Source organism: Pelodiscus sinensis, chromosome 1 (assembly GCF_052426305.1).
Source record: "Pelodiscus sinensis isolate ZL-2025 chromosome 1, ASM5242630v1, whole genome shotgun sequence".
In the NCBI taxonomy this organism is placed as follows: Eukaryota; Metazoa; Chordata; order Testudines; family Trionychidae; genus Pelodiscus; species Pelodiscus sinensis.
Genome location: NC_143052.1, coordinates 27,015,682 through 27,042,374, shown reverse-complemented (window position 1 = coordinate 27,042,374; position 26,693 = coordinate 27,015,682). Strand labels below are relative to the sequence as shown.

The 26,693-nt window shown below is 41.3% G+C and overlaps 1 protein-coding gene across 6 annotated transcripts in view; it reads right to left on the bottom strand.

Moving 5' to 3' along the window:
- Positions 1-26,693, bottom strand: part of KMT2E (lysine methyltransferase 2E (inactive)) — a 144,778-nt gene that overhangs the window by 37,692 nt on the left and 80,393 nt on the right. For 4 of the 6 annotated variants that reach the window (XM_075909724.2, XM_014580821.4, XM_075909672.2 and 1 more), the window contains 6 exons: positions 23,093-23,305; positions 17,995-18,125; positions 17,283-17,400; positions 16,515-16,624; positions 5,049-5,313; positions 2,567-2,665 (listed from right to left, as the gene is read on the bottom strand). In XM_075909724.2, the coding sequence (XP_075765839.2) occupies positions 2,567-2,665; positions 5,049-5,313; positions 16,515-16,624; positions 17,283-17,400; positions 17,995-18,125; positions 23,093-23,305 (936 nt within the window). Of the gene's footprint in view, positions 1-2,566; positions 2,666-5,048; positions 5,314-16,510; positions 16,625-17,282; positions 17,401-17,994; positions 18,126-23,092; positions 23,306-26,693 lie in introns of those variants that run through there. The other 2 variants (XM_075909827.2, XM_089775432.1) reach the window with 2 other exon arrangements.

Below are 26,693 nucleotides of genomic sequence, written 5' to 3'. Positions count from 1 at the left end.
AAATGAAGTCTAAATTTGACTGTGTACCTAAATTGCACAATAAAAATACATCTGTGTCAGTTACACACACACGCGTGCACACACACATGCACGCTAAAACAAATATAGCAATCCAAAGATACAAGATCAGCAGTTGGAGGCCTGGACCACTGAGGTTCAACCTGTGGCCCACCAACTCCCTGTCCGCCCCACTCCTCCCACAATGGGATGCCGGAGCCCCACACTTTCTATTCCTAGCCCTCCCTCACAGCATTGTGGAAGTGCCATGAATTACCTGATTCACGCTCCATCTCTGCTCCTCCTCCTTCCCAGACCTAGAATGCTGCAAATCAGCTGTTTACAGCTCTTCAAGCTCTGGGAGGGTAAGAGCGGAATGGGGACACAATGTAAACCAGGCTATCTGCAGCACTCCAGAAGTGCTGGTGGCTAAATGCAGAAGAGGCATGAGGTGGAGTGGGGCAGGCAGGGGGTCTACAGGGCTGCAGCTGCTGCAGCCCACTGAGATGAAGAAGGGCCACCATATACGTGGCCCACTCACTATTCCTGGTTTTCCACTGCTGTACTAGAAATACCATATATGCAATGCAACCAGCTCAATATTGCATCAGGTCCTAATTTAATGCACTATTATTTGACGCTTCCGACTTTAGCAATGCACTAACAATTTAACTGGCTAGGATGCTAGAGCAGCCCCTGCCTGCAAGGCACTGGGCCTGCCACGGACAGACTCCTGCAACTCCTGGCCACGGCAGGCTTGTTCCCTGCCACCCACATGCTGAAGCAGCCTCCTGCCCAAAGCAGGCAGGGAACTGCTTCACTCCCACTGGTTAACCCTTCACATACCCAATCAATATACATACAAACAAAAATTTTGAATATGTGCCATTCTATTTAATATCAGTACCAATTTTAGTATCAATCCCAACTTTATTTTTCTTTTTGATTTTATTCTACTGTAGCAAATTTGCACCAAAGTGGCTATATTATTTCTAAGTGGGAAAGCTGGCCATATCCCCTTTCCAACTCACTACTTATTGTTGTGGTGTACAGTATTAAATTGAATTATGGGTCCATTATATTAATCTGTAAAATACAAATCCTACATCTCTGCTGCTATATAATTAATAAATATCACCACAGGTAAACTTTACTATTTTGTGTAATTGGAAGGCTTAAATTATGGCAAATCTATCTCAAATTAAATATTCAATTATTAATTTTAAAGCTAAGACCTCTTTCTGTAAATAAATCTGTCCCCTCAGCCCTCTGAAATAGTTTTCAAAATTAGCCAATGTAATTCCATTTCTTAAAGGGTCAAATTTTCATAAAGCCCCCAACCACTTGAACTGCAGGCACATATTTTTAGTGGCACATTATCTTATGACTAAGATTGTGCGTGAACAATAAATAATCCTTCATGCAGATCATTTGTATTAATGAACAAATCTCAATGAACTAACCATATGTTTGAGTGAATATTTCCTCTCTCCCCACCAAATTTTTGCAGGCACAAGAGCTGTGTACATGTATAACAAAATTTGAGAACAAAAATCAAATGGTAAAGTTTCCATCTAGCAAATTCATTTTAGATACACAGCCATGCTTTTACACAGGCAAAAACTTAGATAACACATACACTTAAGCTTGTCTGTAAAAGACAGTAGCCGACATCGTGGAGGTCACTGTTGCCTTTAAAATAAGATTTATGTAGAGCAAGCATACAAGTAACTTTTCATACTGATATTTAAACGGAGAAGTATTTCCTTTAGGGCACATCTACATAGCAGGGCTAAAGTCAAAATAAGCTTCATAACTTGACCTACATCAATTGTGTAGCTTAAGTCAAAATAGCTTATTTCGGCTTTTGGCACTGTCTACACAGCAGGAAGTCCAAATTAAAGCAGTCTCCCTCTGATTTCCCTTACTCCTCGTAAAATTAAGGTTACAGGAGTCAGAGTAAGAAGTCCTCCAGCTTGACATTATTCTGACATTATGTCGAAATAACTGCTTGCTGTGTAGACGCAGTCTATGTTACTTCAGAAGAACTTCAGTTATTCCGAAATAATGCGGTTGTGTGGACATAGCCTTATACAGCCTGGCTGAGATCTTCAGAAGTGACTAGTTATTTCAGACACTGACATTTGAGTGTCCAACAGCCTGCATTTCTAAAAAGGCCTAATTTTCAGAATTTATTTGAGCAATTGAAAATTAAGCCTTTGTAAAGGTGTCTGAAGTTTGACACCCAAAATCATTAGCCAGTTATGAAAATTTTGGCCCCTGATTGTATCTTACAAATAACCAACTACTGTGATGGCACCTATGCAGAGGCAAAGGAAAATTATGCGCATTTTAAACACAAAAGCGTAATTTGCATGTTTGATGATCAAGCCAAATAGAAATGTTCTTACTATAAGCAAGCCTTGGATTTGATGTTTAAGTGCACATGGGGTGCTGGCTTCATATATGCTCATTCTAAAAGCCTATAAAAAGGCAGGATATTAGCATGGGAAGAGCAGCCATCACTAAATCCTAGTGAAAGCTTTAAGCTTTAAGCTTCCCAACTTACCATCTTCCTTTTCCTTTCTGCAATCTGCTCCTCTGATTCCATTTCTACTTCATTGCTAATAGGAGTTTTTTCTTCTATATCATCAATAAAATCTGGCTCCTGAAAGATGGAAATGACTGCTTTACAGAAGCTCCACTACTACTCTTTCAAACTAGGGAAATCTAAAAGCTACACAGAGCAAAGTTCCCTTGAATCACTACTTCATAAGCTACCAGCCAATTAACCAATGCAACATGAAAAAGCTACATATCTGCTTGGACCCTTTTATGACTCTAAAATATAGCCTGACTCCAGTATCTTCTCTGATACAAACAGAAACATCCACATCATTTTCTTTACAAACTCACTCGAATTTTTCAAGCAAATTATAAGAACTAAGCTTTTGAGCTAATGAACATGATCATAAGCTTGAGTGCCCTGTAATCAGACCATTTATTTAGACAGCTAAATAAGGAATTTGAATGCTAACTCTGGACACCCATTTTTGAAAATCTTAAATCTCACTTTTTCAATAAAATGGAATGTATATTGTTATGTCAAACAAGATAATTATATTTATATAAGTATGCAGTCAACTAGAACCTATATATCTATTAACATAACCATTTCCACTGATGCTGTATTAATCTCCTTTATAATGTAACATTAAATGACTTACTATAGGGAACACAAAGAGATATCTAATTGATGGACATTAAAAAATGCTTGGTGTGGGAATGTTTTAAATATTTCAGGTCCCTTACAATAGAAGGGTAACATTCAAAAACTTTAGTTAAAGAAGAATCAATAGTAATTTATCTCCTACCAATGTTCTACCATATTTTCTTTCTTGTGATTGTATTAAAATGAAGTTGAAACTACCATACTTATTGTTTATAAAACTGCTAGTAAATGGTAATTAACAGTACAATTTTTGAGCACAGCACTAAAACAATCAAAGTACATATGTAAATGTGTTATTTTGGCTGACTGAACTGCTTTTTTAAACATCAGATGTTCTCATATTTTACTGAGCCTCTTCTAGGTTGAAAAACTTTTAGTTTCAGTGTGACAATTCTTATTAAATTATATAAGATTCTGTGTGCACAGGAACAGGTCCCAAATAACTGATATAGCTAGTGGCAACCTGGCTGGAAAAATAGAAGTAACTTACCTGTAAACTAGTTTGAATATATTGCCTTTGTAGCTTTATGCCTGCAGAAATCACATGCCAGCCTTCTGAGCCCAGAAGCATCCTAAAGCAAGTTAGCTGTTTGAGTAGGTCAGCCTACTATGCCCCAAGAAAGAGACCATAAACCTAATGTAAACTTAATGCAAACATTTTGTATATCAATTGCATATTCATCACCAGCTCCCTGATCTTTGTGTCTCATCCTTTCCTCCTTGATGTCTCCCTTTATTACACTCTAGGCCAGCGGTTCCCAACCTTTTCCAGATAAGGACCCATTTTGACAATTCAGGAAGATTGGTGACCCAAGGCAATTCAAAAACAGGGGAAGGAGGGAAGGCAGAGCCCACTGGGGAGACACTTGGCGACCCTTTTGAAATGTAACAAAGACCCATATTTGGGTCCCGACCCATAGGTTGGGAAACCCTGCTCTAGGCAGAACAAAAAATTGAAAATGGCTCCCACAAATAACCCCACACTTTATACAACTCTCTTCAATCCTTCAAATCACCCTCATAATTCCATCAAGTATTTACCTTCTGACAATCAATTCTCTCCTTCCTGAAAACAATATCAATACATCATTATGGTATTTCTCTGATTTCTCTGTATTAATTTCTCTTTACTAATTATTGTGTGAAGCTCTTCACAAATTAAGATCTGTGAAATTCATTACTGTAGGATTTATCTGCTCTTCTATGCCAATAAATTAGGACAACAAAAATCTATAACCAAAACTTCTGGTACCACACTAGAATCCCCACCTTCTGCTCACATTCAATAAATACCCATTTATCAATTTACTACCTTTATGCTAGTATTCAATCTATACAAGATACAACAGGTATATGGAGGCTATGAGTGACTTATGAGACCTAAACATCTTTTTCGGGCTGAAATCTTGGTAACAGAAATTGTTATGAAGCAAGACTATTTATAATTGTGGTTAAAAACATTAGAACTGTGGGCACAACATGTGTGTGACTAACACTGCTTCAGGATGGTTGTGGGATCTTGTGGCATGGCACACACTTTTTACACTACAGATCTGAAAAGCATTTTAGGAGGCAAAATTTCTGGCTTACGTTGAGGCACGTCAGCAAGAGAAATAAATAGCAAGTTAAAGAGAACAAAAACATCATTAAAATAAACTAGTCATTTCAAGAGAACTAGAAATAATATACATACTTTAAGTAGCTAATCCAGCACTAAAATATGTAATGAACAACTCTTTCCAATAACCTGTATGATTTTTTAAGAGCTATTCCTTCATGTTTGTACATCTGACCATTTAGTGTTTTTTTGCTTTAATACCTGATTATTGGAAATGGACAGCCTGAGGGGAGAAAGTCTCCTCTGCTTATTATCAGGAATCTTCATTTTTGTGGCTGTTCCTTCACAATCAAGTGTGATGTTCTGATTTTGTGTTTCCTTTTCTCTTGAAATGTCCTTTTCTTTCTTTCCCTTTTTCCTTCTAGTCTCATATCCAGTATTGATGTTTTCTGTAGGTTCGGAACCATGTTTAAGAACAGGACATTCAGGATTTTCTTTGAGGCAAGCGCAATCCACTTTGTATTTACTAAAACAATAAATACAAAAAAAAGGTGTAAAATATTGACCTGAATACTACATCAATATGATTTAAAGCGAGACCACACTTCATTTCACTGATCCAATATTTTAGCATATTTGAAAATGGTTAAATTAAACTTTCACCAAACTGTGCAACATTACATTTTATTATTTTCAAACACTGGTTCATGAACAGTTTCCCAGCTTATAGTTTGGAACACCATTAAAACATATCTATTATCTACAAAAGTTAAATAAAATATAAAGAAAAACAAAAACAAAGAAAAATACTCTGGTGCCTAAAATGAACAGAAAAAAATCAGAGCAATTTAGTTTTGTACAAAACTGATTTACAAAAATCTTGTGTCTCTCTGGATAAGATACTGAAAAACACAATGCAAAGGTATTTAAAAGTTACCTGAGATACTTTTTACTTGATGTATACAGAGATCTAGCAAGTTATACAAGTTTAAGTAATATAAAACTTTCACTAGTAGCATTTATAAATAGAATCCAGATTGGTACAAAAAAGCGCTCTCAGAATACAATTCAAATATTTCATCAATAGATTTATACCCATATACTCCAGCAGAAAATTTTGCCCTGAAAACTTATGTGGTACTGAGTGGTTCGTAATCAGCTTTCATGGATTTTCAGCTTGTATTTGCTTTCCAGTTTAAAAAAAATAAAAGATTTCCCCCTTCCTTCCCCCAATAGCTAGCCTTCTATACTTAATCTGGGATATGAAAAGCAAACTGTGTTCTTTCTCTTTTGTAAGTGATAAGAATTACAGAACAAATTCTCCTGTCAATTATATCCATGACACATTCCTGCACCAAATTGAGCCCTAAATTGTACTTGTGAAACTATATTAAAGTCTAATAGGGAAATAGATTTAACAGAACTTAAGCTTTTTCTGCAGAATATTTGTATACAGTAATGACATAAAATAAAAGGGAGTTACTTGCGTGCAGTAATGACTGTTCTTTGAGATGTATGCCTCTGTGGGTGCTCCATGACCCTCCCTTCCTCCCATCTGCAAAGCACTTTTCCCCATTGGGCTGCATGTGCACAGGAGGCGTCTTGCGATTCTTCCACCCGAGCGTGCTACTCACGAGGCTCAACCCCTCCCTTTCAGTTCCTCATCTACGCCCGAGTAAATAAGACTCCGAGGAGAGGAAGGGAGGATCATGGAGCACCCATGGGGATACACATCTCAAAGAACAGTCATTACTGCACGAAGTGAGTGACTCCCTTTTCTTCTTTGAGTGATGTCGCCACAGGTGCTCCACTGTTGGTGACTACAGAGCAGTATTCGACCTGCATGGAGAGAGTTGGAGTCATTGTTTGGTGCTGCTGGACAAAACTGCAGTAGCCACCACTGAATCAGATATGAGTTGTGGCAATATGGCATAATGTTTAGTGGAAGTGTGGTCAGATGAACGGTGCAGATCAATAAATGTATCTTAAGGGAATGTTGTTCATAAAGGCCATGGAAGCCACTGTAGCCAGAGTAGAATGTGCTCATGGTGGATGCTGTAAATGCCTGCTGGCCATTAGGTATGACACCTAACTATGCATCAAATCATGAAACATTAGAACTGGAAGGGACCTCGAGAGGTCATCAAGTCCAGTCCCCTGCCCTCACAGCAGGACCAAGCATTGTCTAGACCATCCCGGATAGATGTCTAAACCAATCTGGTCTTAAATATCTCCAGAGGTGCGGATTCCATAACCTCCCTAGGTAATTTATTCCAGTGTTTAGCCATCCTTACAATTAGGAAGTTTTTCCTAATGTCCAACCTCCCTTGCTGCAGTTTAAGCGTGTTGATATCCACTTTGAGATCCGTTGGGATGAAATAGGTGTACCTCTTGAACGGCTCAGCAATGGAAATAAAAAGTCGTTGAGATTTACAAAATGCTCATGTTCTCTCCAAGAAGAAGGCCAATGCTCATCGGCTATGGAGAGTGTAGGCTCGTGTCTCTTGGGGAGGTGCAGAGCTTTGGGAAAAAGGTAGGTAACACAATGGGCTCATTGATGTGGAATGCTGTACAGACTTTTGGTAGGAATGCTGGGTGAGGTTTCAGCGTAACTCTGTCTTTTGTAAAAACAATGTAGGGGGCTCCGCCATAAGGGCCCCAAGTTCACCGACTCTCCTCACTGAGGTAACAGCTACATAACAAACAGACCTTCATAAAGAGGAAGGGAAGTGCAACAGTGGCCAATGGTTCAAAGGGGAGCCTGGTCAAACAATCCAAAACAAGGTTCAAGTCCCATAAGAGGGGGGTGAGGTCCTATGAGGCGGGTATATATTGTGAAGGCCCCTAAGGAATCTTTTTGTTACCGATTGGCAAACAAGTAGAAACCGTCCACATGGATGTGGAAAGCTGTTATTGCAGAAAAGTGGACTCTCATCAACTAATATCCTGAGGCCTTGCTGGCTCTCACCATGAGGCAGGAGTAATGGTCACACTTCTACGGCATGTGAGCTTCTTCCAAGCATCGTATGCACGGGGAATGGCCATCCGATACTGGCACAGACTCCCAGTACTCCTCAAATTTTTGAAGCTCAAGGAGCCAGACATATTGAATGGTCCGTCCTTCCCTTTCCCTTTCCTTTCTCTCAAGAAAGGGAAAGGGAAAAAGAAAGGAAAAGGAAAAAGGAAAAGGAAAAGAAGTGGGGGGGAAAGAGACTGGGGAGAAACCCAGTTCGCGCTGCCCCTGAGCTGCAAAACTACATTTAAATCTCCTGAAGGGAAGAAAAAAATTTTTTTTTTGTAAATTAAATGAGGGAAACTATTTACATAAACTATTAACTCTAACTGTATACGTGGCAACTCTGAAATGCTAAATGCTAAGTGAGATAACAGGCTGAGACAGAGATGTTAAAGCTCCGTCTGCTGACGATGGCAGCTAAAGAGGAAGAGAAGGTTACTCACTTCGTGCAGTAATGGACGTTCTTCGAGATGGTTGTCCCTGTGGGTTCTCCACTTTAGGTCTTGCAGCGCCATTGCGCGTCTAGATGAAGATTTATAGTAGCAAATACTGTCTACGATCCACTTGGAAAGTCTGTGTTGAGATTTGCACTACCAAGCATCTTTTAGCAGCAGAGATGAAAAGTCTGTTAGCTTTACAAATTGTCTTTGTCTTCTCTAGATAGAAGACAATTGCGCAGCATACATATAAGCAGTGCATATAAGGCAGATGGCATGCGCTGTGCTACCACCACACATGCATGGCAACTGTCCCTTCAGTTCCTTCTCTGCCCTGGAAGGACAACAACAACAACAACTCGGAAGCAGAGGGGAGGAAGGGCAGTTGGTGGAGCACCCAAACTGACAACTGTCTCAAAGAACATCCATTACTGCACAAGTGAGTAACCTTGTCTTCTTCTTGGAGAAGTGTCCCAGTGGGCGCTCCATCTTAGGTGACTATATAGCAGTACCCATGCTACAAGGTGCGTGCTTCAGTTAGTAATCGTGTTGGGCTTTAGCGAGGACTGAGAGTCCAACTTCTGTGAGCCATTTCAGGTAATTGTCCAGGGCATGATGTCTGTCGAAAGTGTGTGCAGAAGACCATGTTGCAGCTCTGCAAATGTCCACCAGATTAATGCTGCTAAAATAGGCTGCAGAGATTGCCATGGCCCTTGTAGAATGCGCTGGTTAAATCTGGCGCAAGCCAGGCAAATACTGTCTACGATCCACTTGGAAAGTCTGTGTTGAGATTTGCACTACCAAGCATCTTTTAGCAGCAGAGATGAAAAGTCTGTTAGCTTTACAAATTGTCTTTGTCTTCTCTAGATAGAAGACAATTGCGCAGCATACATCGAGCGTGTGCCATATAGCTTCTTCGGCGGTAGCATGGGGCTTTTGGGAAGCACAAGAGGTTCGTTGCAATACCAGGAGGTAAGAATCTTTGGTAAGAACTTTGGATGTGGTCGCAGGATCACCCTGTCCTTATGAAAAATGGTAAAGGGTGGGTCGGCCATCAGTGCCCCAATTTTACTTACTCTTCTGGCAGATGTGAGTGTAACTAACGTAGCAACTTTTATTGAAAGGTGCAGCATTGTGCCCGTAGGCTTGACTGGTGTATGGGTTAGGGTCTGTAGTACAAGGTTTAGGTCTCAAGCTGGGACTGGTGTTCTAACAGGCGGGAAAGTGTTCTGGATGCCTTTTAGGTATCGTTTATTCGTGGGGTGGGCGAAGACTGATTTGTCTTCAATGGGTTGGTGGAATGCGGTTATGGCTGCGAGGTATACCTTTAACGAGCTGAGCAAGAGGCCTGTTATGTTTCACATGTAAGAGTTACTTTTGTATATTGGCCAGTGGAATCTTGGATGGATTTACTGATCTTTGGTCCACCCAGGAAGAGAATCTTCGCCACCTGTACAGTAAGATTTTCTCATTGTGACTTTCTCATTACAGGATCTGTCTGACCTGATCCGTAAATGTTGCTTCTACTGAGGAGAGCCAGTGAGGAGCCAAGCTTGGAGGTGAAGGATGTGGGAAGATGGGTGCTGGACGTGACCCCACTGCTGAGTCAGGAGATGAGGGACTATCGGAAGCTGCCATGGAGGCCTTAGGGACATGTGAATTAGGTAAATATACCATGTCTGACAGGGCCAAACTGGAGCAATGAGCATTAATGATGCTGTCCTGGCTCTTATTTTGTTGACCACTAGGTAAAGAAGTGGGGTTGGTGGGAAGGCATAGAAGAGGGGTGCATCCCGAGGTATTGTAAATGAGGTCCCCCAGAGAGTGTAATCCAGTGCCTGCACGAGAAAAGTACTGTAGACATTTTTTTTCGCAAAGGTTACAAACAAGTCTAGGTATGGGAATCCTCAGAGTGAGAATATCATGTGGAGAATGCTGTCGTCCAATACCCATTCATGGTAGCATGTGAACTTCCTGCTGAGGGTGTCTGCAGTAATATTGTCCTCACCCGGTAGATAAGAAGCTTGTTATGCGGACATTGTAGTCTATGCACCATGACCGTAGGTGTGTTGCCTCTTTGCATAGGCGGAAGGATCTGGTTCTCCCTTGCCTGTTTATGTAGTACATTATAGCTTCAATGTCCGTAAAAATCTGTACTGTGTTGCTCTGTATCTGTTGCAGAAAGTTCTGGCAGGCATATCGTACGGCCCTGATTTCCAACACATTGATGCGGAGGGAGCGCTCGTGGGATTGCCATCATCCTTGGACTGTGAGGGAGCTTTACTGTGCTGCCCACCCTAGGAGGGAAGCGTCTGTTGCGATTGTCAAGGGACTTCTGCGGAAGAGTACCCCAGTGCACGTTTTTTTGATCCACCTACCGCTCTAGTGAGCGCTTGATCCTGTGAGAGAGCAGTATTAGCTTGTTGATACTGGTATAATGGGGTCTGGTACACCATTCTGAGCCATTGCTGTATTGATGTCATATGCAGTCTGGGGTGCAACACCACTACTGTGGCCGTTGCCATGTGGCCTAGCAGCTGTTGGCAAAGTTCTTATGGGAACTTGAGGGCTGGATTGCAACACTTCGACGAGGTGCTTGGTCATTTGAAAGCAATGGTATGGGAGACAGGCCATTCCCTTGGTGCAGTCAAGGTAAGCTTCTATAAACTCTATGGTGTGAGCAAGTTGGAGCTTGCACTTGGCTAGGTTGATTTGGAGTCCCAGGGTATGGAATAAGGACATGGCTTGGGAGCTCTGATCAGGCAGTCATCATGATAGGGAAATACAGATATGTCTTGTTCACGGAGGTGGACCAACACTACCGCAATGAGTTTTGAGAAGACCCTTGGTGCAGTGGAAAGTCTGAAAGGCAGCACTGTTTATTGGAAATGGGCGGTGCCCAGTGTAAACCTCAAGTATTTTTGATGCGCAGGATATGCATGGATACATGAAAATAAGCGTCTTGGAGGTTGAGAGTTGATGGTCAGTCCCCTTCGTTTAGGGTGTATATTATGGTAGCTAAAGTCACCATCTTGAAGTGCTCCTACCAAATGTGGTGGTTTAGTTTCCTGAGATCGAGAATTGGTATCCAACCTCCTGACTTTCTTGTAGTGAGGAAATAGCAGGAGTAGAAGCCTCTGTTTCTGTGATGCTGAGGTACCAGTTCTATAGCACCGAGGTGAAGAAGATGGTAAATCTCATGGAGTAGGTCCCTGATGAGGGACAGGGGTGGAAGGAAATGGTAAAAGGAATGCAGTATCCCGCTCTGACGACTTCTAGCACCCACTTGTCAGTCATAATGGTAGACCATTGGTAGAAGAACAGTAGGAGACACTGGTGGAATTGTAGATAGGACTGGAGTTGTTCCTTACGAAGGGGTGGTATCAGACTCTCGACCTGACCTTCAAAATGTTTGCCTAGAAGTGGATGACTGAGACGTGGCTGGCTGGTCAGCAGTTTGTCCATGTTTGGTTTGTCATTGTCTCCTCCTGATATCAAAGTGCCTCTAAGGATGATTGAAAGGAGAGAATTTGCATCTCTGATTAAAGTATCTGTTTTGTTTGCGCTTTGCTGCAGGCAAATGTATCCCAAGGGTTTGAGACGTTGTTCTGGAATCCTTGAGTGAATGGAGGGACGCATCAGTTGTGTTCATGAACAGCTTAGATCTCTGGAAGGGGAGATCCACTATTGTGGCCTGTACCTCCCGAGGAAAACCTGAGAGATGGAGCCAGGAGTATCTCATCACCACAATAGCTGTCACAATGGACAGTGAGGCTGTGTTGGATGCATTGAGAGCGGCTTGAAGGGCCGTGCAGAAGATCAACATTCCCTTGTTTATACTGGCAGAGAACTGTTGTTTCTGATCCTCTGGCAAGTTATCAATAAAAAGTGATAGCTGTTCAAAGATATGGTGGGTGTATTTAGCCAACATTGCTGTATAATTCGATATACATAGCTGAAGAGAGGCTGAGGAATAAGCCTTCCTACCCATAAGATCTAAATGCTTCCACTCTTTCTCATATGGGGTAGTGCGTGTTGCGCTGTTTGCCCCTTTTGTTGACAGCGTCCTTCACTATGGAGTTGGGGGAAAGATGAGAAAAGAGGAAGTCCACGCCTTGTGGCGCCACATAATATTTGCGGTCAGATCTCTCGCAGACAGGTGGAATCATAGCTGGTGTCTTCCATCTAATCTTGGCAGGGTCCATAAGGGCAGAATCCATGGGCAAGGCCAGTTTGTGTTCGGTCTCGGAGAGGCTGACCAGGGAGACCTCAAGGACATCAGCTACTTGATTAAAAAGTTCTTGGAAAGAACAGAAGTCGCCTTCCACCATAGGAGACAGGGGCATAAGCGTATCGTCAGGAGGGGAGGAGGATATGTGGGTTGCCGGGTGAGACAAGGCTGATGATTTCTCATCACTGGAAGCAATCTCCTCCTCCTCTTGGTAGAGCAACCTCTCAAGGGCTGGCAGGGATGACGCTCTGGAAGCAGGAGCCGTTGTCATGAGCTGTTAACCCTGTAAATGGTGCTGAACCCAATATGGTGCCTCCAGGTCCCAATAAGGCCAGTTGGGTGAAAAGGCATGGGAGGAGGCAGTCATTGCAGTGGTTGTTGCTGTGCCCCTGTAAATGTTGGTGGTTGAGGCTGTTTTGGGAAAGAATATCTTGGAAAATGGGTGCCGACAACAGAGTTGTCGTCATCATCGCTCAACAAGGATGGTGCTGAGCCTGGAATCAGCGAGTGTAGAAAGCTGCTTGACGCGGGGGTGCCATTGGTGCCGAATAGCAGTGTCATGGGCACTGAGGACACCATGAGCTCCTCTGCCGTAGTGAATGGTGCTGGCCCCGGTATATGTGGTGCCGGGGAAGGATGAGGTGGAGCTATAGCCACGTCGAGAGGGTGTCAGTACTGCATGCTCGTGGATCCTCAGTGCTGGAGGCGGCATGGGTGCCGATGGTACTGTGTGCGGCTTCGCCTTCTTTGGTGCCAGAGATGCCACAGTTGTAGCTGGCTTGATTTTGTCCTTTCTTGGTGCCAACGTATGCACCAGCAGTGCTGATTTTGCCTTGGCCTTGCCTGAAGGCTTGGAAGGCTTATGTAGGTACTTTGATCCTTGGGAACAGTTAGTACCTCATGGTCCCAGAGCTTCCCTGTCAGGAACTCTGGTAGGCGTTGGGAGCAGGGGGCAGTTTAGGTGCTCGCTCCCGTTTTTTTGATGGAGAGTCACCTTTGCTGGCGGAATGGAACCGCTTCCTATACTGGTTAGAGGAGGAGCCCCTCAACTTGATGCTGGCCGGCATTGATTTTTCAACATGGCCAGATGTGACGGTTGGTGCAGAGGAGATGAATGCTCCAGATATGAAGCTGGTCTCACTGTGTTCTCTAGTGCGAGAAGTTTCAATTATAGCTCCTGTGCACTTCCTTGTGTGAACTGTAAGCTGTTGGCAGTGCTCGCACTATGCCGTAATGTGTGCCTGACCGAAGCAGTGCACACACTTGGAGTGACCGCCGGAGACGGGCATCAAGAGCCTGCAGGAGAGGTACCATTTGAAACCTGGGGAGCCAGGCATCCCAAGGATAGAAGGACTGTTAGACAAAAAAAATTGCGGACTAACTTTTTTTTTTTTTTTTTTTTTAAACAGAAAGAAAAAAAATCTTAATCTTAACTAACTACCACCAGAACTAACTTACTGTAACTGGAATTATATTGAACTAGTAACAAATAAGGAGAACAACTGCGGTTCTGACCGATGCCGGTAGAGAAGGAACTGAAGGGATGGTTGCCGCACATGCATGGTAGCAGCACACTGGAGGGCACTGCTACTGTAAATTGCTGACTAGATGTGAAACGGTGCCGCAAGACCTAAAGTGGAGCACCCACAGGGACACCCCTTGAAGAAAAACTGAAAGGGAAGAGTTGAGCCACGCGAGCGTTGTGAGATGCCTCCTGCGCATGCGCAGCCCAACAGGGGAAACTGCTTTGCAAGGCTCTGATCTGTGGCTTGAGGAGACCCATCACCAACAGTGGAGAACCCACAGGGACATCACTTGAAGAATTCATGTCTTTCAGAGAAAAGCGTGAATAGGCTGCAGGTTGAAAACACCAAAACATGTTTTCTGGTAAACTGAGCAAATTTCATACGAAACTCACTATGTAACTGGGAGCACTGACTCCAACTATATACAAAAAACAGTAAGAACAGTCAATTTTCAGGGGCATCTCACGTTAAAGGTAAAGAAAACACTTCCTTCCTAATGTCTGAGGCTATGTCTAGACTTCAGGCTTCTTTCGGAAGAAGCTTTTCCAGAAGAGATGATCCGGAAAAACTTCTTCTGAAAGAGAGCGTCCACACTGCAAAAGCACATCGAAAAAGTGATCTGCTTTTTCGAAAGATAGCGAATGGATGTTATCTTGCATTTCAGCTGTGATTACTATGGATGGAGTAGCCACTAGAGCACCTGCACTTTTTCCTCTTTCCTCTTCTTTCGAAAGAGCTCCTCATTCCCCGTCCACACACACCTTGTTCTGAAAGAGCTCTTTTGGAAAACGGCTTCTTCCTCATAGAATGAGGATTACCAATGTCGGGAAAACCCCTCTGCTCTTTAGATTTTCTTTCGGAAGAATGCGACTGCAGTGTGGATGTAATTGAAGTTTTTTTGGAAAAACGGAGAAAGGCATTAGCTATGTCGCCTAAACACCAAATTTTGTACTCCACAGTCCACAGAAATTGTTAATGCCTATCTGGGAACAGCACGTACCCTAATCACTTTGCCATTGTTTTGTAATGGTATCTACGTACGAGGCATTTTACAATTCACAACAAGAGAAATAACTGTACCGGGGCAGTGGAGGGGGACGGGATGCGTGGCTCAATAGGTTATAGAATTTAAAACATGATTTTAAGACAGGACTTAATAGACTTGGACTTTTTTTTAAAATAGTGGGTTATAGCACAAATGTAATTTATTTTCATTTCTATAGTAATTTAGCTTAGGTCTGATTTTATTCCTTTTGAATTGTTTCAGTGGTTATCTATGATAGGCAAAGTTGTAAGAATGATTTTTTTAAATAGCACATTTCTGAATTGTCTACATTAGTTTACACTAACTATCAATTAGTATTTAACAATCCACAAAATGAATGCATATTTCAAGAATTTTCACTGTAAATCCACATTTGGAGTATTGTGGAGATATAAAACCATTTATAATTCATAGTGAAAAGGTCTATCAATGAAACATTCTTTAAAGAAAAACCCTGTGTTGGCATACATTGTCATCATTGAGGGCATTAAGAGTACCCTACCATTCAAGTATATGAAAACAATAAAAGAAAACAGGAATACCCATAACTTGCTAGCTTCAATTAATATCTCATCTTACTATATAAACCTGTGGTGCGCGTCGGTTTCAACCACCAAGGGGGTCGCGGCTGTGTTCCTAGGGGGCGTAGGTCTCATGAATGAAAAAAAATTGCGCACCACTGATATAAACGAGAAGTCCCCTGTGGCATCTTATAGACTAACAGATTTATTGGGGCATAAGTTTTCGTGGCCAAAGACCCATTTCGTCAGATGCATGTCTGACGAAGTACGTCTTTGCCCATGAAAGCTTATGCTCCAATAAATCTGTTAGTCTATAAAGTGCCACAGGACTTCTCCTTGTTTATGCAGATTCAGACTAACAAGGCTACCCCTCTGATACTTATCTTACTATAAATTTTAGAAATGTGTGTATTTATCTGTCCATCTGACTGTGGGTCTATTTGTTCAAGAACTCCTCAAATTACAAGAGTTAGGATCACCAAATACAGCTTCCTCTTATAACTTAAAACAAGGTAAGGGTTTGGGTGTGCCAGGACAATTAGATGTGCCTGGAATTTGATTGTTTCTCATAAAATGAAAAGGGAGGTGTCTGGTAGGAGGGTCAGTTATACTGCAGAATGATCAGAGGGCAGAAGAGGCCAGAGATAGGCACCAGGACAGTTATAACCCCACTGGGCCAGGGGGGGCGGGGGGGGGGGGGCGGGAGGTGCGCGCGCACAGCTATCTATTATATATTTCAGAAAGTTTGTCTATTTGTGTATCTGTTCCCCAGCAGGGGACATGCATCCCCCTCCCCTGGCTATGCCACTGCAGCAGCCATGGACAGGCACTTCTCACCTTATTTGAGTTAAAGACTTGAGCAACACCGAGTAAATCGTCTAGTATTACTAACATTTTACAAGTATATTGTCCTAAAATACAGGACATTTAATACAATTTAAAGATACTTACCAATTTCCATAATCAAAATCAAATGCGATAGTAATTTCTGTTCCCTTTGGAATGTTTTGGATGGAGTAAATATAAAGATGAATTGTTCCATCTTCAATTACATGTCTCACCTAAATCCAGGAGAAAAGCTATACATTAGTTTATAATGAATTAAAATGCACAAACATTCTTAAAAACCCAGATATGCTTAATACATTCTACAGGTTTTTCCCTCCCACTAATACCATCAACTGTCAGAGCTGATAAAACCAATATAAATAAAACAATGGTTATGTTTTTCATAATAAGCAAAATGTATGTTTCCTGATGCTGTCCTGCATACATTCATAAAGAAATTATTCTTACAAAATGCTTTAATGCTATCAAAACATGATTCTTCATGTATACACTTTATTCTTTATAGAGTCAATGTCCTGATGAAAATATTTTAATAATTTTATAAATTAACATGCTAAATATGAAAATATGTTTTATTTTTATATCCAAGTGTGTCCTATCTAGTTCCTTCATTAGAGACAATGAGAGGTGAAGGTGTTCAGTGCTTAGGAACTTTGCAAAGAAGGAAAAAAACACCACCATGTTAACTTGTTGACCAGAAACAATACTGAAAAATTAACCCACCATTATACTATATATCACCTCCATAGTAAATCCCCTTAGTCCAAAACACAGGAAACAGATGGGCTGTACATGATATCCTGTAAGCCAAGCACAATAAATAAAAAGCTAGATTAACCAAGGAATTATTTCCTATATTTATAAGCTTACCTCCGCATTGGGCATACAAGACCGTCTAATGAATCGAGCTTCATTTCCAAAGGTTCTTGCATCAACACACATTTCTAGTCCATGGAATTTGGAATAGAACAAAACAAAAGGGTATGGCCTAGCAAAAAAAGAAGAAACCCTGTAGATTAATTTTTAATATATTAGATAAGCATTCTTCCTCTTTAAAAACCATTAGGACTTAATTTTCAGATTTAATTTTTTTTTATCATTATAGTGTATAAAATAGCATTGATTTTATATTGCAATTCTTCCAGGTCAGCAACAAAGAATTCTCAATCCAAATCCATTGAGATTTATAAGACAGTAAATATATCTAACACACAAAGCTTTGCTCAGTTATGGTGGCTGAGTTTTGTAAATAACCAGAAGAGTAAGAAGGAATGGATACTCTCATAGCTAAATCTCAAAGTTGGAAGTCAGAATGGCAACTGTCTATGTATAATCTTGAGCAAATTATTTCTCTGAGTCCCAAATTGTAAAATGGGAATAATATTTATTTACACTTTTGAGGTGCTTTATAAATATTTAATGAATACCCCAGATGGATGTTATGCAAGTTCAAAAATAGTTGTATAATATTCATGGTGTACTATAAATTACATGCCAGTAGCTGGCACAAAAACAGCAACCAGGTAATAGCACATTTAAGAAAATTTACTTAACAAAAAGAGCATTCTTAAACTAAATATACCTTTTAAAGAAATACCCATTAGCTTCAAATTGTTCTCTCAGCATGAACTTTCCTCTATATTCAATAATAAGCGCATCTGGAGGCAAGTCTTTGGCAGCTTTTAGAATTTTTTTGTTTTTTTGCACATAGCTCTAGAAAAGACAACATGAGTTTCAGAAGTATAATTAAACAGATTATAGTAATGTTATTAAACAACAGATTATCTGCAATCCTTCATTCAGCAATTTAGTAACTGAAGCCATTTCCTTCTTGCAATAAAAAAAACCCTATTTGATCTTATAAAGCATTTCCTATTATCAATACATTTATCTGCAGATTTAAATTTTAAGGAATTTTAACTACAATTCCTTGTTATGGAATTAAAAATCAATGTAGCAATAGCTTTATAATTCAGATACTTTGTTCTTCTAAAGATTAAGGCAGAACATACAAAATAATATTAAAAAGAACAATGATCCCAGTAGCATACTATTCCATACAACGTGGCTCTTACCACCAGTCTGATACATTTAACAACACTCCATTTGATCATAGAATAATAGAATACTAGAACTGGAAGGCACCTCAAGACATCATCAAGTTCAGTCCCCTCCCCTCAGGGCAGGACCAAGCACCTTCTAGATCAGGCATGTCCAAAGTCCGGCCCGCGGGCCAATTGCGGCCCGATTTAATACGGCCCCCGCTTCTCCCGGCTCCCCGGTGTTCCTTTGAACTGGCGCGCGCAGCGTAGCGCGCCGCTTCGGGCCGTGCTGCCGCCGCAGTCCTAAACCCTGCCCTGTAGGGCACGTCCGCAGCCCCGCTCCCCTGCTTGGCTGCAGGTTCGCCCTGCCCCCGGGCCGCCGTGAGGCCAGCGTGCCCTGCGCTCTCCGACCCCGCGGGCCCTCCGCTTTGGGGCTGAGAGTGAGGGGACAGCCCCCGCTTCCTCCCCCTCTCCTGGCTCCCTGGTGCTCCTCTGAACTGGCGCGCGCAGCGCGCCGCTTCCGGCCGCGCCGCCGCCGTCCATGGTGGCCGCTGCGGTCCTAAAGCCTGCCGTGTAGGGCACATCCGCAGCCCCGCTCCCACGCTTGGCTGCGGGTTCGCCCTGCCCCTGTGCCGCCGTGAGGCCAGCGTGCCCTGCGCTCTCCTGTGCTGCAGTCCAGATCTCAGTTTCACCCTTCACATTAGTTTAGGCAAGTTTTTTTTTCAATTGAGATGAATACATTGTAAAATCTCAGTTAATGTCAGTTGGTCTAAATCAGTTATAAATATATTTGGACACAACATGTATAGTTGGTATGATGTTCCTGTTCATATTTTTTGAACTTAAAAGTTGATAATATGTAATGTACTTTACAATGTTCCTGACATATATTTTAGCTTCCTGGATTTTTTTTTCATCTGGCCTTCAGATATGAAAGGCAGAGTTATTTAACACCTGTTTAGATTTGTCATCCATGTGACGAAATGAAAAGTATGCCGTTTGCAATAAACTTTGCATAAAATAGTTAATTTGCATTTAATTTTAATGGTTCAAAGAATGTTAGGCAAAATGGTCGGCCCTCACGCATGTTCACTTCTTCAAATCTGGCCCTCTTTGAAAAAAGTTTGGACACCCCTGTTCTAGATCATCTCTGATAGATGTCTATCTATCATCATCAACCATGGGCTCAACGCCCATTGGTGTCCGATGCCTCCCTCACTATTTCCTTCCATCTTTTCCTCTCCAGTGCGGAGTGGCTTAGTTTTTGTAGACTGGCTCTGTACCAATCTACTATATCATCTGCCCATTCTCTGTGGGGTCTGCCTCTCCTATTCAGACCATCCATTATGCCAAATACCAGGGTCTTAACTTTTCACTCATCATTCATTCTGCAGATATAACCGAATAGCTGTAACTTCCGTTGTATAACCTTTTGCAGTAGGTTCTCTTTCGGCTGTATCTTCCTATATAATTCCTTGTTGGTGACCTTCTGCATCCATCCTATTCTCAGGATCTTTCTATAACAACTCCTCTCAAACACCAATATCCTTCTCTTCTAATCTTTCGTTATCACCCATGTCTTACATCCGTACAACATGCTGCTAAACACACACATTTTCAAGACACTCAGCTTCGTTCCTAAGCTAATCGCTTTACTTTTCCAGATCTTATCCATCACCTTCAAACTTGTGTTTGCTTTCTCTATTTTAGTCGCTGTTTCCTTCTTACAGTATAGATCATATGTCATGTTGCTCCCCAAATACATGTACTTCTCTATGTTCTGTAGTGCAATCCCACCTGCACTGATCTTCCTGCCTATCTCCTTACCTCCAAATACCATTGTCTTCATTTTACTGATATTCATAATCAGTCCATACCGCTTCCCTTCCTCATTTACCACCTGCACCGTTCTTGCTAGCTTCTCTTCATCTTCCTCGATAACGATATCATCCGGGAACCTTAAGTTGTTAATTCTCATCCCGTGCACTCATATCCTTTCTACCTCTTCCTTGATCTTGTCCATCGCTCTCTCTAGGAATGTGATGAAGATAATCGGCGATATTGGATCTCCTTGTCTCGTACCTCTATTCGTTCTAAACCAACTTCCCAACTCTCCACACGTTCTCACCGCTGCCTCCATATTATTGTTGATATCCTTCAACAACCGTATCAGTCTGTTATCCACTCCGTATGACTCCAACACCGCCCAAATCACTTTCTGATTTATACTGTCAAATGCCTTCTGAAAATCGATGAAGCAATTGTAGACACTCTTGTTCTTTCGCCGTGCTTTCTCCACTATCAATCTTAGTGCCAATATCTGCAGTATGGTACTTCTATCTTTCCTAAATCCCGCTTGCTCGTCTGCTAGATGTTCTTCTATCTGCGATCTAACCTGCTCTTAAATATCTCCAGTGATGGAGATTCCACAACCTCCCTAGGCAATTTATTCCAGTGTTTAGCCACCCTGACAGTTAGGAAGTTTTTCCAAATCTCCAACCTAAACCCTGTTGCAGTTTAAGCCCATTGCTTCTTGTCCTATCAAAGCCAAGGAAAACAATTCTCCCCCCCCCCTTCCCTGTGACACCCTTTTAGATACCTGAAAACTGCTATCATGTCCCCTCTCAGTCTTCTCTTTTCCAAACTGAACAAGCCCAATTCCTTCAACCTTCCCTAATAGCTCATGTTTTCTAGACCTTTAATCATTTTTGTTGCTCTTCTCTGGACCTTCTCCAATTTCTCCACATCTTTCTTGAAATGTGGTGCCCAGAACTGGACATAATACTCCAATTGAGGCCTAATCAGTGCAGAGTAGAGTAGAAGAATGACTTCTCGTGTCTTGCTCGCAACACTCCTATTAATGCACCCCAGATTCTGGTTTGCTTTTTTTTGCAATAGTGAAACACTGCTGACTCATATTTTGCTTGTGGTCCACTATGACCACTAGATTCCTTTCTGCTGTGCTCCTTCCTAGACAGTCACTTCCCATTTTATGTGTGTGAAACAGATTGTTCCTTTCTAAGAGGAATATTTTGCATTTGTCCTTATTAAGCTTCATCCTATTTACCTCAGACCATTGATGAACCAATCAAAATAATTCCTCCAATTAAAAATTTTTAAAAGTGTAACACACACTTTAAAATTCTTAAAACATTTAATAAATGTATGTAAGAGAACATTAAAAAATTAGTTGTTCTACTAGTGTCTCACTAAAAATTCTTGAAGATACACCTAAAAGATACTCTTTTGGCTTCTTTATGACGTGTAAAAGTCTGAAAACTTTTACTTTTTGTAAGAGAGGGGAAAAGGTGTTTAAGTGGTTCAGGTTGTTGTTTTTTTAATTGAACACGCCTATTTGAAAAATTAGGGATAAACAATTTTTTCAAAAAAGTAACTTTGCCCAATTTTCAAACACAGACTTAGACACTTACAAACTTACATTTCACTGAAGATGTATTACACAAAATAGACTATAGACTGTAATTACTGTCTCACTTATCAAAAAGTAAAGTTAAGGAAATCATTTGATTTACTATGTTCTATATATACTTTTTATGATAAAGTTTATACTATGAATTTAATATGAATACAAATTACCTTTTGTATACAGAAAAACTGCATTAGTTTACAGCTGCGAATTTACTAGCTTACCCCCTCTCTACAAGCAGTATGAAAGTTTCAATTGGAAAAAAAAAAATCTATTTTATAAGCATATTTAAATTTGTAGCATATGAGGTAAACAGATATCAAGGATAAGAATATTTCTCTCTCACTTCAAGTTCAAAATTAGGCACAAGTTTTGCCTTTGAATGCATGCCTAGACAACCAAAGTCATTTGGAGCCATAAACCAGGCATCCAGTTTAATGATCTAAAATAGACTAGCTATGGAAATGCAACTACATTTTCATCAGCAGAGGTGTGCCCTCCAAAAGTGGATTAGGACAAGCAGCCACTTTTTGGTTAAAAAATGCACATGTTGAATCTTTTCTCTTTAAGCAAAGGAATTATGTTTCCAAGATTGACAATATCACTGTTTGTTAGCAGTATATTCATAAAAAATTATATTTATAGAAATATACATGGTGTATTACTGGGAAATTCTGAATGTTATCTTAATCAAAACTGAAAACAAAAAAGCTTAATTGACTCCTATTGTCAATCCTAGCACAAAAAACACCAGCAGAGCTAGAAAATGATCTGTTCCTTCTCTCTCTCAAAGATGAGGAACATTAGCCAGGCAAAATGGGGAAGTTTACTTTATTACAACCTATGTGGAAACTATTTTGTGATAAACAGAGTAACTCAGTCTCCATGCTGTCAATCTGCCAACTTTTATGAACCCTACTAACATTCACCTAGCAGTTTTAAAAAATAAAGAAAACTGCATGTTATAAAACATACAAAATGTATGAATATCTACTGTGATTCATTGTTTAAGAAAGTTATAATTCGTTAAAATTATTATTGCTAACTCATGTCCGCAACTGATAGACTAAGCTAGAGAAACACCTTAAGACGACAAGAATGCTCACTACAACACTTGAAACTGTATCATAAAAGTGTACACATTTTAGCACTACTTTCATGAGTTATACATGTCTTTCTCTTGTTACACGGTTGCCTCTTCACTTATTTACCTCTACTGGAGGTTTGAAGATCAGGTTGCTGGTGCTAACTTCTTTTTTGTCATTTCCATTGCCTAGTCTCAGAGCTATTCTTTGCGCCTCTCTCTGAACACCTTCACTGTACTGGTTATTAGTTGCTTCTTCATAACGATCCATCCATGCCTTGATTTTAGTTTCCCATCCAAAATTTGAACTGTCAGAAGGATCAATCTCTGGAGCTGAACCCTACATAAACACAATAACCAGAAATTGCAAACAACATTCATTATTTGTAATAGGGTAACTTATACTTAAAGTTCAAAAGCCAAATATAAAACAGCTGGCACAGTTAAAGGAAATGCAAACATTTATTACAAATTCTGTATAATCAATTAAATGTATATAAAAAGGTGAGTTTCAGAGGAGTGGGAGAAGAGGAAAACCACACCACTGGATCTATCATAAATATATCTAATTCACATATTTTCCATTAATCCACTCAACAATTTACTGCCAAGAATATCCAGTTTTTAAATTGTGCAGTACCTTTTCAAGACAGTTTGATTACTCAAACTGTTTATTCTCTTACAAAAAAAATACCACTTTATAAAAATCATCAAGCTCAGTATAGTTTAGAAATAGTAATTATTTCCGAAGAAAAACTGATGTAAGTTGAAAAAGCTTAGTCAAAACAAAAGTAAGTACTTTTATTCATATTAAGGAAGCGTTAGGAATTTATACCAATATTGTTTTAAAAGGGACAAAATCAACTAACAATTACCCAATTTTACTTAATACTGCACCAAGGACATTTTTGGAAAAAGAAAAAGTGTATCTGCCTCCAAAATGCTTTAAAAACATTATATATAGGCACACACACCAAAAATATACCCCCACAACCCAAGAAGTTTTCCAATTTTGTTTCTCTTTCCATTAATGTATTTTGACCCACACACACACACACAAAAAAGTGTGCATGCCGAGCAGGGGGTATAAGGAAATGTGTATTATAGAATTCTAGAATTTGAAGGGACCTTGAGAGGTCATCAAGTCCAGTCCCCTGCTAACACAGGCCTCACTTTGAGCAGGATATGAACTTGCATAGTGAAACCTTATTGGATTTCTAATCCAATCCCTTAACCACTCGGCCATCACAGCTGTGAACAATGACACCCCTCCCCACGAGGGTCTGGTCATGTCTTATGGAGAAATATCTAGAAGTAAGATCCTGGCCCAAGCTTCTGGTAAGTTTCTAGAGGAGAGACACTGAGAATACAGAGATTCTCTCTCATTCTTGCTCCTGGACCCATGGGAGTGGATGTTGGAAGTTCGTTCTCCCTATATTTTAAACTCTTATGAAAGAAGTCAAATGTACAGAGTTGGCACCTGTTCTCTCTCCCTCCCCCATTCCCTCTTGGGCCTAGTCTACCCTGGGAGCTTAGGTCAAACTTAGCTGCATATAGGTTGATTTTTCTAACCATGCATCCACACCACCAAGCCTGTTCCATCCGCTTTAAGGGCCATTAAAGTGGATTGCTATACTACTGTTTTCACAAAGAGTAGCTGCTAAATTCAGCCTTCCATGATTGACTTTGCCATAGTGCAGATGCAATGCTTTGAAAGTTGACATTCTTGGCCTCCAGGTGGTGTCCTGCTTTGGCCATGTCTTTCAACTCTATTGCTCTCCAGGTGAACAGAAAAAGCCCCAGGAAAATCTGAATTTAATTTCCTGTGTGGCCAGCATGGTGAGTAGACTTCAGAGCAGGCACCACATCTAACCATGAGTTCCCAGGCTCGCATACGAGCACCAGCAAGGAACATTCAGGACATCCTGGACCTCAGTGGTGTGTGGGAAGAGGAATCTTTTCTCACAGAGCTACAAACCAACAAAAGAAACGTATCTATACCAAGATCATAAAGGGAATGAAGGAGAAAAAGTATGCACTAGGTACGCCCAGCAATGCCAAGAGAAAATAAAAGAGATGAAGCAGTTGTATCAAAAGACAAAGGAGGCAAATGGATGGTCTGGAGCGTTACCACAAACGTGCTGCTTCTACAAGCAGCTGCATGCAATCCTTGGAATGCACTCTACCAACTTCCCTAGCCAGTCCCTGGATTCTTCCCAAAATACTTGGGCAGCCTCGGTCACCAGCATTGAGGAGGAGGAGAATGGTTAGCAGGAAGCGGAGCAACCGATGTCACTGAAAGCCAAGAACTTTTTATAACCTTGGAGACAATCCTCTCCTTCCAGGATGTCTCACAGTCGGGCACTAATCCTGGGAACTTCTGAGGCGTTCACATTTTTTTATCTTGGTAAAAGTGGGTTAGGGCAATTGAGTGTGATCTGTGGTAGCCACTCTGAATACACAGTGGGGGGTCCTGGAACAGCTTATTACAAGTCCCTGCCAGCTGTCCACCTGGCACAAATCTGCAGGCAAAAATGGACTAGGGATATTCAAGGAGCAAATGCAATTCTCCAACTTGAAAAGGGGAGCGAGTGGAGGAATACGCTGCTGGAAGAGATGTGAATGGAGCATGAGAAAAGGAAAGCATGCAGGAAATGGGAAGTGAGGCACCAGGAGAGGTGTGATGTTGTCTATGGTGGATGTGATGGACCATATGGGGACTTTTCAGGATGCCAACATGCATAGGCATCCCATCCAACCCTTGCATACCACTGTTCCCTTCACACTGAGTTCCACAGCCTCCTCTCCCAGGAGCCCTAGAACACCTGGGAGAGGTGGGGGTGGGAGTGGGAGTGGAAGAGAGTCAAAGGCAGCTCAACAACCAATCCCCAGGGATGCACTGCAAAGCAAAAGACTGTCCTCACAACTGTAATCACCCTCTCTCATCCCCCAACGCGGTCCCTTGGACTCCGTCCTATCCCCACTGAGTTCCCCGAATAAAAACACATGATTTCAGAACAACAGTCATTTTATTGCTTGGGTTGAAGAGGTGGTAGTGGTTACAGGCAAACATACTGAATTTAGGGGCATTGCAGTGAGAGCGACATGCGTGATTCTCAAAACTGGCCATTCATAAAAATGTCTTTCAAACTCTCTCTGATTTGCACTTCCCTTCTCAGTACTCTCCTTATTGTCCTGATGTCTGGCTGCTTAAAACCCATGGCTAAGGGTATGTCTAGACTACATGTAGATGAGGTTTCTAGACATAGGGAAAGGAGGCGGTGATTTAAATGGCTGCCGTGCTGTGCCGATCAGCTGTTTGGCGGCACAACGCGGTAGTCTAGACGCTTCGCGGTCGACAAGGCAAGCCCTTGTCGATCGCCCCAGTAAACCTCATTCCACGAGGCATAACGGGGGTGGTCGACAAGCCCTTGGCGAGTGCCAAGATGGGATGTGCATTTTAACTATCGCTCCACAACAATTAAGAAACCTCACCATGGCAAAGCCCTCCATTATGTCCTCTAAGTTTCCTTCACAGCAGAATGGCATTGATTGCATTGGCTACTTGGATCATGATAGCCCCCACTCTGAATTGATTCCCAACTGACTGGCAGCTATCTGGCATTGCAAGCTTTCACAGGGCAATTGCCACTCACTTTTCCACTGTCAGAGCAGGTCTCATTCAGGTATTCTTGAACTTCAGGATGAGGGAAATCAATTTGCAAACT